This window comes from Podarcis muralis, chromosome 4 (assembly GCF_964188315.1).
Source record: "Podarcis muralis chromosome 4, rPodMur119.hap1.1, whole genome shotgun sequence".
In the NCBI taxonomy this organism is placed as follows: Eukaryota; Metazoa; Chordata; class Lepidosauria; order Squamata; family Lacertidae; genus Podarcis; species Podarcis muralis.
Window position 1 is genome coordinate 29,504,248 of NC_135658.1, and position 13,403 is coordinate 29,517,650.

Consider the following 13,403-nt stretch of genomic DNA (forward strand, 5'->3'; position numbering starts at 1 on the left):
CTGAAAGGAAGGAGGAACATTGGGGTTTAGGATAGTTACCAAGTCATAAAAAAGACACTATGCACAATTACAGAAGATGTTGTTCTGGCATGTAAGGCGGGCTAGGTCAGTATAATGATCAATATACTGCAGATGTGGGGCTGAGGGAAACTAGTTTGCTGAAGACCTCTTGGTGATTTCATGATAGAAAGTCACATTGGGTCCACCTATTAAAAACAAAACATTGTAGTAGCTGGGTCTCTTAGGCACTACAATGCCTTTTTGCAGACTAGAGAATGGTATGCTGATTCTTCTCACCCTGCCTAATGATTCTCTAAATGACAGCAATTTTGACGATAGCCAGTCAGAAATTCAAGATATGCCACCTGGGCACAAATACATTGCACCATCGATTGCAATGGGATGCTGTTAGGAAGAGCGACACCACTCCTTTCAAACTGAAAATAGTTCAAGCACTCCACATGCAGTGCTTCTACCCATGACTCCCAGGGTTTTTTTCCTTTAGTCTGACAAGTGAGAACCTCACACATGGAGACTAAATAAGAGTCTCTTCATTGCAATTCTTTCTCCTTATTTGTGAGTTGAGATGCTTTGAGATGGGCTTGAATAAAACTTTACAGAATGGATGCATACGCCTCTGCTAATGCAGCCTTTTGGAGGCAGGTGCTCCAGAATATGCTTCCAGGGTTGTAGATAGCCATTATATACCCTTTCTGGACCCAGCATTTGTATGTCCCACCTGAGAGCATATTCACAGCTGTTGGGCTTACCTGTAAAAAGTATATTTCTTTGAGTAAAAAGGTGGTCTCAGGCCTCACTTCTCTCTTTGACTGCCTAGTCTAAGTGGCTCAGTTTCCAAGTTGCCTTCAGCATCCAGAGAAGTCCTGTTGGTGCTATCTGTTGCTGGTATTTTTTTTATCATTCTTGTGTTGAGTGTGAGTGCTGGTTGGGAATAAAATGTTCTAAACACATTCTGGAGCACATGCCTCCTCAAGGCAACCTCAGCAAAGGCGTATGTGTCCATCATGCAAAGTTTTGTTCAAATCCAACTGAGAGCAGATTTTCATTCAAAGAAAAATACCTTTCACAGTTTAAGCCTGTGTTTCTTTTCAGTGCAAAGGTGTGTAGAAACCTTGTCCCTGCCAGCTGTGTTATAGAGGATGAAAGGCTACTCTTTTATAATTGCCTTCTTTCATTTTTCCTTGATAGTCTTTCTCCCAGCAAATGTGGGGAGATTTTAGCCCTCCAGACATTTTTGGACTTCAACTCCCAGCATCCCCAACATGGCTAATGGTCAGAGATGGTGGGAGTTGTAGGCTAGCAACATCGGTCGGGCCACAGATTCTCTGTCCCTGAATTACATGTATATTGCAAAGATTAGTCAGTAGATCTTATTACAATTTTATTACAGAGGTGTGTATGGCTTGGAGAGATTTGTATGGAGATTTGCATGGTGTGGAGAAAGTGAATAAGGATCCCCCCCCCCAATCTCTCATAATAAGAGAAGCTGGGGCCATCCAGTGAAGCTCAAAGTTGGAAGATTCAGGGCAGTCAAATGAAATTGCTTCTTCACGCAGCACATAGTTAAGCTACGGAGTTCACTCCAACAGGATGTAGTGATGGCTGCCAACTTAGATGACTTTAAAAGAGGATTAAACAAATTCATGGAGGATATTACTACTAGCCACAATGGCTGTATTCTACCTCCACTGCCCGAGAGAGCATGCCTCTGTATATCAGTTGCTGGCAGCTGCAATTTGAGGAGAATGCCATTGCACTCAGGTTCTGCGTACAGGCTTCCCACTGGCATCTGTTTGGTCATAGGATACTGGACTAGAGAGGCATTTGGTCCGATCATGGCAGGCTCTTATATTCTTATGAGAAGTAAAAGGAGTTATACTAGGAGTAATATTGTGAGTAATGGTTTCCATTTATTTTGCACATCAAAATCATTTCTTCTTGTAGAAGAAACAACTGTCCTTACATTACAAAGGCAAATACTTTTCATGAGAAGTTAATCCCATTTTAAAACAGTACTGAGGGCCTGGACTTTGGTTAATTATAAATGAATGTTCTTAAATGCAAACTAATTATTTTATTTGTTGCATTTAGACTGTTTACATGTAAAACTTCATACATCCTTATGCTGATCCAGTATCTTATTCAGTCACTTTGGAGGTCGTGATCAGAAGTGTTTTCAGTAGTCTAGCACTAGAAAGTAATTCTGCTAATTAGTTTTTGCTGGCCGTTGAATATTTGCCTAGTAATTATACTTGACACTTCATTTTCTTTCTTTCTTTACCAAGCAAACTGAATTATGACCTTGAGAATAAAACATTATACAGTGAAGGCTGATATATAATCCAGAAATCTACATTAGCAATATTGAATCAATCAACATCAACAAAATAGCTATTTGAATACCTACAGAATGTGGTTCAAAACCACATAGTTGGAACTATGCTTATTGACTACAGAACACTGATATGTCAAGGAATGAAAGTGATTCCTGTTTGTTAATGATCAAGCAAAATGCTGTGGCAGCTTTTTGGCCATCTCCCAAATTAGGTCTATTCCATCAAAAACAATTTAAAGTATGTGGCTTCATGTGTTCTATTTTAATTGTTTTAATAGGGTATTGTTTGTTATAAAATAAATAGAAGTCATCTCATAGTAAATGGCAGTCAGAGCTTTACAGAGTTCTGCCAATCCTGTGTTTATCTGCTTGCAGTTCAGGTAGTTATTTCAGAAACAGAATGTTGACAACTATCTCTACAGCAGCACGATTCCTTGTCAGTGAATGAAACCTAGGCCATTGCCTTGAGACCTGGAAACAACCCTAGATCACACAATAGATTTGTTTTACATGCAGGCTGTCTTGACCTTCTTTACAATACTACAACTTGCAACCACTCCTATTAAAAAACCCCATATTTGTGATTCCCTGTTCACATTTGTCTACATCAATGCACACTTAGAGACAAGTGGGACTGCTCATGAATAGAATAAAATTCAGTATGTTGTAAAATTCTACATTAGGAAAGAAACTACGTAGGGCGTAGGCTTTGTTTTCTCTTATGTCAGGTGTATGTCTTTCTATTCCTGCATTCAAGCAGCTATACTTTGTGTACCATTCTCTTTTATTTATTAAATTTCCAACCCACCCTTCATCCCAAAAAAGCTCAGCATGGCAGTCCCCAAAGTGGTAAGACAATAAAATAAAAATATACTTACAGTATCTAAAAACCGTGTAAAACAGTCACTAGTCAACACCAGCTGGAAACTACCTAGCAATGGCACCACCAACATGGTCTCCCCTGCTGATTGTAGGGCCCAAGATGGTGGTTATTAGGGAAAGTGCTTTTTTAAGTACTACCCAAGTCATATAAGACTTTGTATGCTACTACTAACCGTTTTAGTTGGGCACATCAGCTCATAGCCAGTGCAGCACTTTCAGGAGTGGTGACACATAGTCACATCAGGCTACCCCACTTCCCAACCTAGTGGCCACATTCTGCACTATCTGCAGCCTCTGGGCTGTCCTTAAGGGTGACCTTGCATTACAGTAGACAAGGCAGTTGAACATTTGTGGTGTTCAAGTAGTAAGTACCATTGTTTACATAGTCAAAAGTGCAACATGCATCCACAAGAGGGGAGGTACAGTAGATTCAGGGTAAACCCCCAAGTTTGCAGAAGTATCAAATATCTTTAGAAGTAACATTGCTGATGGCTGCATATCTGGATGACTTTGTCAGGTTATGGATGTCTCATTTTAAGGAAGCCGTTGACAAACTAGAGGGCAACAGGATAATGAGGGCATTGGAAACCAAGTTGCACAGAAGTGGTTGAAAGATGTTAAGCCCAGTTAATAGAAAATGAAGAGGACACATGATACGTTTTTTCAAATATCTGAAGGGCTGACATGTAGAAGATAGTGCAAACATCCAAACATCTGCTAGGAGCACTTTAGCTTCAAGATTCCTGCATTGAGCAGGGCTGGGACTAGATGCCTTCCAACTCTAGCATTCTTTGATTCCAAAGCAGTGCTGTGGGGCTGGGTGGAATTCACATACATATTTTCCCAACACAGACAGGATTAAAATAGCTACTGGGTTGGATTTAGATCAAGAAAAAGATCATAGCAGGGAAGAGTCAAACACATTTTCTCTAGCACTACTAGAGGATCCTCCTGGCTGCTTTTCAACCAACCAACCAACCAACCAACCAACCAAACGGCACATAATCAGCTTTTGAATAGCTTTCTAGCAAGCTCACATATTACAACCTGTGTGTTTTGTATCACTTCCTGCCACGATAATAGTCTTCACTTAAAGAGTGAGAAAACTTAACTAATGTTTTGTTTACTTCAAAATGTAATTATAATATTTAATAAAGCCAAACTTAGTGCTGATATTTACTTACCTACTTACTTACTTAAAGCATTTTAATGCTGCTCTTCAACTAAAAAAGGCTCCTAGAGCAGCTTAGACATTTCAGGGATAAGAAGGTCAGGCCTCACAAAATACAAAGAATGTGGCAGGAAGGAGGGAGGAAGCAAACTGGCACTAGTTCTTAGAGACAAAATGCATGCTTTTACCTACAAAGGGCTTCATAGGTGGTATTAGAACAGGACAAAATTGTTTAAGTAAGGATGGCTAGAGACTAATTTATACTGCTTTCATTGTTTAATTATGAAGAAAGATCGCATTAAATTCGTGTGTTTTAGTTCCCATGTGTAACCAGTGCCAGAATTTTGCATTGAAGATTTTAAATATATTTACTGCTTATTTAGGCTGTGCAAGGTAGATCTATTACACAACAGGATAGAGACTTGCGTGTTGATTTGGGATTTCGGGGAATGCCCATGACAGAAGAACAGAGGCGACAGTTCAGTCCCGGTCCACGAACAACAATGTTTCGTATTCCAGAATTTAAATGGTCCCCAATGCACCAGAGGCTACTTACTGATTTGCTTTTTGCTTTAGAAACTGATGTGCATGTTTGGAGAAGGTAAGGGGCCACGGATTATTTTGTATCATTATTTCACTAGTATAATAATAAAACTATCGTTGCCTGTTAATTACACTAGGCAGTTAAGCTTACTGCTGTGGAAGCTGTTAATGTATTCCTTTACCTAGCTACTTGAATGAGTAGCATGCTTCCTGCTCTTCATAAAGTAAATTTTCTGTTTGACATTTACTACACACATTCAGCATGGTTAGTAATATAGCTTCAAGAATGTTGGGACTCAAGGTGACATTCCTGGTTCTCCTGATCCTGTGAGGAAGGTTGGCTGAGAGAAAGAGAGCGATTAGCCCAAGTGCATTTTAAGGTCAAGTGGAGATTTGAGCCATGGTCTCCCAGGTCTTAATCCACTTAATAGCCTTCCACCTTACTCCACATTCTTGAAAAGAAGATGTAGAAAATGACTAACTGGGATACAGAGGAGAGAAATACTCTTTTCCCTTGGGCCTTGAAGCATATTAGGTTTCTTGTTAATAGTCCTGTGTAGCAGCTTATAGAATAGCCAATTTAAGCTACATACACTCTTATATCGGGGTCAGGGAATAAGCTGCATGGAACTTTGTGGGGCTTCCATAAACTGGAAGGAAGTTTGGTTCATTTTGGTGGTAGGTGTGTCATTAATGTATCATATGTGTTGGCAGACAGGTTATTAAAAAGAAAGTTGGATGGTAGCATTTCAGAACTTATAACAAGGCTACCTTTTAAAAATAGTTTTCATTGTGAATTCTTGCTGTTATGTTGGTTTTGATCTTTGCATTAGAAATCTATTCTAAAATTTCCCTAACACATTTTTCCTCAATTATTTTTTGTAGCCATTCCACAAAGTCTGTCATGGATTTTGTCAATAGCAATGAAAATATTATTTTTGTACATAACACTATCCACCTCATTTCCCAAATGGTAGACAATATTATCATTGCTTGTGGAGGAATTCTACCATTGTTGTCTGCAGCAACATCCCCAACTGTAAGTACAATATTTCCATCTAGTGGGTATGTTGAAAATTGCATGCCAAGAACAGTGTGTCAGATGCTTTGTTTTTGGAAGTTTCCCTTAAAAGAAGAAAATGTGCATTTTAAAAAAAAGTTTAGAAAATGAATTCTAATCAAACATGTTCTTAACCAATTTATATAGGTGATGCTGTATTAAAGCAATGATTTATTTTTGAAACAGTACAATTTTCAAATGCTCTGGGAGAACTAATACGCACAATTGCTAGAAAGTTATACCAATAGCTAAACCACTTTTCACCTAGCTTATCCCATTTAGAATCATTATAGAATGATTTTCTAAAATATCTCAATGGAGGTACTAAACATTTCAAGAGAAATATGTCTTTAATTTGGGAGCATATTCCATTTAGGAGAGAGAAAGTATGTACACCCTGTTGCAGGTGGTATATGTGGAATTCTCTTGTTGGATACAGTACAAACAAGCACAGTTCAAATTCCTTGACCACTGCTTCTTTGTGGCACTAACACTGTAAAATACCTTCTTTAGAATTATTGCTGGAATCTTACATCAGTTTTATAAAGATAGGCAAAGTTCCAAAGAGGCCTATTAGATGTGTACAATGGCTTGCACACATCCAGTGGTACTTCTCGTCTTCCCTTCATTTTACCCCCAAAACATCACAATATATTTTAAAACTGCCCCATGTTTCAAGGATACTTTTGAGAGCAGGACAGAGAACTAAAAGGAGAGACTTCTAAAGGCCCACTGCACACATGGAGCAAAGCACATAACTCTGGATCTCAGTGACAGCTTTACTTATATTATGCATAAAATGCTTACTTATTTAATAAAATGTACACACCACTGAATTGTAATGAAACCTCTAAGCTGTTTACAACAATTATTAAATATAAATATGAATAAATAAGACAGGTCACCCTTCTATAAGCAACACATTGCGATACAGAATTAAGTTTTGATCAGTGTTTTTTCTCTTGATCTTCCCCTAACTTCCCATTTAGGGAATGTGTTCAACATTGGGTCCCCAGATGTTGTTGGACTACATCTCCCATCAGCCCTGACAGATGACTAAGCTGGCCGTGTTTGATGGGTGCTGTAGTCTAGCAACATCTGAGCACCCAAGGTTGAAGAACAGGGAAGTGGGAATGGGGCTGTAGAGTTCTGGGGTTATAGAATGGGAGGTGGCGCTCACATTTTCTGTATTAACCTCCTACTTGAAAAATTCCCAGGAGTGGAATGAGGAGCAGGCTGGATTAGAACCTTTCTCCTTGATGCATGTGATGATGATAATTAACCTGCAGGAAATTGCTTAAATGAATGAATATTAAAAAGAGAGAGAAAAGATACCTCACTTGCAGCCTGGGGGTGATGTAGCCCTCTCTTCCACATGTCTTACTAGCCTCTTGGCATTTCATGTGCAGGGGTATCACTTATGGATGCGCTCAGTTCTTGGAACACTTCATAAAAAGAATCTGGTGTTTCCAATAAAGCACAGGTTTTTTCTGGCCAGTAGAAGAGAGTAATCCTCTTGATCTTTAAGCTGCCCTGGCTCCCCCCCCCCCCCAGTAAGAATGCAAACTTTGGTGTAAGATAGATTTCCTAGTTAAAAAACAATGAGACCACAACAGTCATGAATAGACTGTACAAATTGGCAAACAGGAGGAGTTTGTTTGAGGTCATACATGACACAATTACAGCATGAATTACAGCACAAATACAGTGTATTGCCTTTAGATTTTGATAGGAATGTGAGAATAGAACAGGTTTCTCTTTGGAAACAGCAACTTAGATTCAGAGTGCTACTTTGGGCACCCCCACTGGGATCTGAGACTTTCGTTTGAACAGCAAATGTCTTTTACCTATTCCAAGTTGTAAGCTGCTTTTGAAAAACTTTTCTGAGTTTCAAAAGTGGTTTGCCAAATATAAGTCTAGAGCTCCATTTAGCACGCAAAACTGCTATTTGGATCGGGGCTCTTGAAATTTAATTTAAAATGTAGAAATGTTCTAGTATGCACACAGCCGCTATTTTGGTAATGCATGTTAGATAACCATGTTGCTTTCTCAGCCAAATGACTGACAAGGCACACTTCACAGTACTGCAGCTAATCTGTGAATGCTCTTTGGAAAATGATTGATGGCATGGAGCCATTCAGCAGTTGCTTAGAACTATTTTTGCAGCTCAGAATGGTGAATGTAAATATAAAACCATAAAAATTACCAGCAGATCACAAGATCCTTGCATCTGGCAAATTTTTGGGTTTCAGAATGTCTTAGAGGCACCAAGCGCTTCATTTTACTTTGATGAAGGGGTTGCCTTTGAAGGTAGGGAACGGATGACGCTGTGGTCTAAACCACTGAGCCTCTTTGGCTTACTTATCAGAACATCGGCGGTTCGAATCCCCGCGATGGAGTGAGCTCCCATTGTTCTGTCCCAGCTCCTGCCAACCTAGCAGTTCGAAAGCACACCAGTACAAATAGATAAATAGGTACCGGTGCGGCTGGAAGGTACATGGCGTTTCTGTGCATTCTGGTTTCCATCACAATGTTCTGTTGTGCCAGAAGTGGTTTAGTCATGCTGGCCACGTGACCCGGAAAGCTGTCTGTGGACAAACAACAGCTTCCTCAGTCTGAAAGCAAGATGAATGCCACAACCCCATAGTCGCCTTTGACTGGACTTAACTGTCACGGGGTCTTTGTCTTTACCTTTGCCTTTACCTGCCTTTAAAGAATTAAAAGTTTACAAATAGCAAGCCAGGCTCCCCCCCCCCCCCCCATTATGGTAATTCTGACTTCTAGCTTTTACTAAGAAAAACGTATTTATTATTCGTATATTTATTGTTTGTTCATCTATTTGTGTATATTGAACTGCATAGGTCAAATGATATCTAATTTTAAGTTTGAACTTCAGAGTTTGTTTTCAAGAGGTTGCTTTTAAAAATTAAAACATTCAAATTGTAAAGTAAAATACATAATTTTAGAGTATTAGTTTCTATTTTGCATTGTATTTTTTAATTTGACTGTAACATTTCTTTTTCTTTTTGTTGTGATCTGTTGTCTGCTTTGTCTGTTGCATGTCCAGGGTTCTAAGGTTAGTATTACTGCTACAAGTTTCAGTTCATAGCTTTTACAATTTATTTTATTTCTTATGCATTTTTCAGTTATCCAGCCTTTGATAGAATGAAGTAAATAATATCTGCATTATGAAATTGTTCATAACACTGTAAATATATTGAGTCGGAAATGCCATCTTCACAACATATCACAGGGCACCACATGTAATACTTTGATTCAGATGCATCAAAATGTGGGAGGACATACCATCCACTTTGTATTATTGTGCTTTCACCTACATGATCTGTGTTTAGTGGGTGTGTAGTGGATCAAGGGACTTAATAAACATGCTGTTTTTTCAGGAAAATACTCATTCAATATTATATCTACTGCAGGCCTAATTTTTATTGGATAAATATCAATGAAAACCCTAAACAAATTTTTTAACTGTTATTTATGCTTGGATCATTAGCACTTGCATAGTAAAAGATCTGTTTTATGAAATAGGCAACATTAGCATAGAGTAGACCTTAAAAGAGGGGAGGACAAAGTGTTATCTCCTCCCCAAATTATCTATTTTTTCAGGAAAGAGTTTGGAGGGTACAAAATTTTGTGCTGGGTAGAAGGAAGATATTCTCATCACAAACATGGCCAGTCCAAAGCTCTGTATCCACAGTCCAGCTCAATTTGTGGATTTGGGATCATATAAATAAATCAATTCATTTGCACAGGCCTTATCTTTATGTATTGTGGTATTTGTTTAGTGTATTTATATTCCGGCTTTCTCCCAAGTTGGATTCAAGGTAGCTTACATCACTTTCAAACAACCTTATAAAATACAAAGTACAGTCAAACCTCGGTTCTCGAACGGCTCCATTGCTGAACATTTCGGCTCTCGAATGCCAAAACCTGGAAGTAAGCGTTCTGGTTTTCGAATATTTTTCAGAACTCAAACAACTTCCGATGTGTGTTTCTCTTTTCCCCCCATTGAAATTGCTGACAGTCCTTTGATTTTCAGTTTTCGAACATTTTGGAAGTTGAAGGATCTTCGGAATGGATTACGTTCAAAAACTGAGGTTCCACTGCAATAAAAATAAGCTTGCTAAAAGCAGCGGAGGCTGTAGGGGAAGCGGACGAAGAAGAGAAACTTTGGGTGGGTGCTTGATCTGGCACCTGGATCAAGTTTACATGTTAAATATCATGAGGGACAAGATGGAGATCTGAGGGACCCCGCGTGTCAGTGACCAGCATCACTTTCTGAGCTTGTTCCTCCAAGAGCTATCAGAGCCACTGTAAAGCAGTGGCCCCAGGTCTCATCTCACAGGCGGTGCAGAAGGATACCACAAAGACTTGTGAGGAATCCTAAGCCTTGCAGGACTACCAAAAAATAGAAGAAACCCATAAGTGGAGGGGGAAGCCTAAAACAATCTATTCAGAACTGAGAACGTCCAGTGAACATTAAATGTTGACTGGTTGATAGAGGTGGGGAAGTGGAAATCTCAGGAGGAAGTGGCTACGAACCTGAACAGGCTCACCATTACAACATTTTGTTGCCCCACTGGTGCACTAACAAAAGTGCATCCTGTTGGAAGTTTTGTAATGTAGGTGAACAATATCTGCATCTAAATGCACATTTAGGATTCTCTGTATTTTACTGTCCCTTCATTACAATAGAAAACTGTGTGGCCTTGTTGTAAGACAGTGCAGTCATCGCAAGAACTGAAGTGTTTCTCCACCAATTTACACTAAATATAAGGCATTTGCTTTATTTTTTGCTCAGTAGTGGTGCCACATCGTTAATTATGATGGTTTGTGTTGTGCCACAACATTGTCATGTTCTCTTTGCAACCCCTGATTGGCTGGGATGCACTCATGCAGTTTAGGGGAGGGGTGAAACAAGAGCTGTGAAAAGGAATGAAAAAGGTATAGTTTGGCAGGTGTTTGAAGGGATTTCACATTCCTAAATTTTAAAGAGAAAAATAATTCTAGTTTGCATGTGAAATCTGTTTGGTGAAATAATTACATAACCAGAAAATAATGAGAGCACTTCCTAAAATCGTTGACTTCTTTCTCCTAACTTTTAATGAGAGCAAAATCATATTCCAACATATTTGTAAGTTTCTCTGTGAAAATGGACCTTCCTACTGAGTTTACATTCTTAAAAACTAACTGTAATTTATAAATGTGGAACACAATGGGTTTAAATATAAATTAGAGCAAATTTCTTTGGACTTTATAACAGCCTTGGTGTTCTATAGTCCTCTCCATATGACTGGGTATAATCTTCAAAATAACTGTTTTGGGTGTAGAGTGGCACTATTAATAATGTTTTTCTGGGATAGTTGCAACATAACAGTTGGCACTCATACCACTTTTGGAAGCGATCCTGTGACTTTGTGGACATGGAAAAGGATGGATTTCCAGTTATGGTCTTGTAAACAGGATTTAGTCGCAAGATTGCCATTGGATTGCTAAATAATTTAATTGTAACTTTTGCGTATACATGCACTCATAGGAACAATCTGACAAGTCATTGCATGAAATAAATGTGTGTGTGTGATTATATATATATATATATATATATATATATATATATGCAGGTTTTGGTGTCCTCGGGTATCTTCCCGTGTAAAAGTTGGGGTGTCTAGGCGACGTTTCGACGAGGTCTCACTCGTCATCTTCAGGCTTGTGCTTTCGGCTTCTTGTTACTGGAACAGAGCAGGATCTCAGTGTTTGAGTTCCTATAAATACTGTAGAGGAGGTATGGTGTATGTGCCTTTTCTTCTTTTGTTCCTTAATTGCTTGAGGGATATCTTGAGTGATTTCTTGAGTGATATCCTGAGTACCACTTAGGTGGGTCATTAGGTGTGGATTAGTTGCTAAAGCCTTTGTGTCTTGACCTCTTGAACTTTGTGAAGAGTTTTTCTGAGAAGATGGGTGTACTACATTAGGTTGTGCTCTGGCTTGGCTTCGTGTATAGGGGCGAGCTGTGGTTTTGTGGCCTGTGCCAGCCAGATCTGTGTAGGGATTGCAGGGGGGTGCAGCATCTGGAGGTGCCACCATGGTTTGGCTACTGGATGGTGTCTGTAATTTATCTGTGGAGAGGGTCTGGGTTTGGGTCTGGTGTGGTTGATTGGTGATGGCGTTCTGTGTGCCTCTGGATCTGGTGTCAGTTTTTGTGGGGAGGGCTAATTTCCAGATGTCTGGCAAGCGGGATGTGTCGTCACGCTTGTTCATGTTGTGAGGGTGTTTCTCTATCTCGATGGCTTCCATGATTATTCTCTTGTGGTGATGTTCCATGTTAGAGAGCAATTTGGAATCTGCAAAATTAATTTCGTGTCCTGTTTCTTTCATGTGTTGGAAGAGAGAGGAAGTTTTTTCTTCTTTTTTGACGGCATTCTTGTGTTCTGCGATACGTGCATTTATTCGTCTGTTTGTTTGTCCAATGTACGTGGCTGGGCAGACTTTGCAGGGTATTTCATAGACCCCTTGGTTTTCCAACTGGATTTTATCCTTGGGGTTTCTGAGGATATTGGCTATTTTTTGGTTGGCGCAAAAGGCTGTTTTGATATTGTGTTTATGGAGGATTTTGCTAATTTTATCTGTAGTGCCCTTGATATAAGGAAGGAGGGCCATGCCATTGTTTTCTTCTGTGTCTTGGTTTTTGGGGGGTGTTTCTTTTTGGATTAGCTTCGTAACCCTGTTTTGCTGGTATCCATTGGCAATTAACACATTTGAGAGATTCTGTAACTCAGTTGTCAAGTGGTCTTTGTCAGCCAGGCGTTTGGTTCTGGAGATGAGAGTCTTGGCTACGGAGTTTATTTGTGCAGGGTGGTGGTGTGATTGTGCATGTAAGTAGCGGTTGGTGTGTGTTTTTTTCCGGTAGATAGTGTGTCCTAGGGAGCCATCAGGTTTTTTGTAGATTAGGACGTCAAGAAAGGGAAGTTGGTTGTTGGCTTCTATTTCCATAGTGAATTGTATTTTGGGGTGTAGGCTGTTGAGATGTGTGAGGAAGCTGTCCAGTTTTTCCTTCCCGTGTGGCCAAATTACAAAGGTGTCGTCAACATATCTGAGCCAAAGTTTGGGTTTGTGTTCTGACTTGTCTAAAGCATTGGTTTCAAAGTGTTCCATGTACAGGTTTGCGATGACCGGTGAGAGGGGTGATCCCATAGGTGCTCCTTCTATCTGTTTGTATCTTTGTCCATTGTGGATGAAGTACGTGTTGGTTAGGCAGTGGTTGGTCAGGTCCAAGATGTATTCGGGGGGATTGTATTTGTTTTGAATGGCTGTCAAGGCTTCATTAATGGGCACTTGTGTGAAGAGAGATACAACATCGAAGCTCACAAGTAGGT

The 13,403-nt window shown here is 39.6% G+C and overlaps 1 protein-coding gene across 4 annotated transcripts in view; it reads left to right on the top strand.

Annotated features, from left to right (window-relative positions):
• NBEA (neurobeachin) overlaps positions 1-13,403 on the top strand; it is a 361,495-nt gene that overhangs the window by 74,021 nt on the left and 274,071 nt on the right. For 3 of the 4 annotated variants that reach the window (XM_028726491.2, XM_077927142.1, XM_028726499.2), the window contains exons 23-25: positions 4,793-5,010; positions 5,838-5,991; positions 9,080-9,088. In XM_028726491.2, the coding sequence (XP_028582324.2) occupies positions 4,793-5,010; positions 5,838-5,991; positions 9,080-9,088 (381 nt within the window). The remainder of the gene's footprint in view (positions 1-4,792; positions 5,011-5,837; positions 5,992-9,079; positions 9,089-13,403) is intronic. The other variant, XM_077927141.1, reaches the window with a different exon arrangement.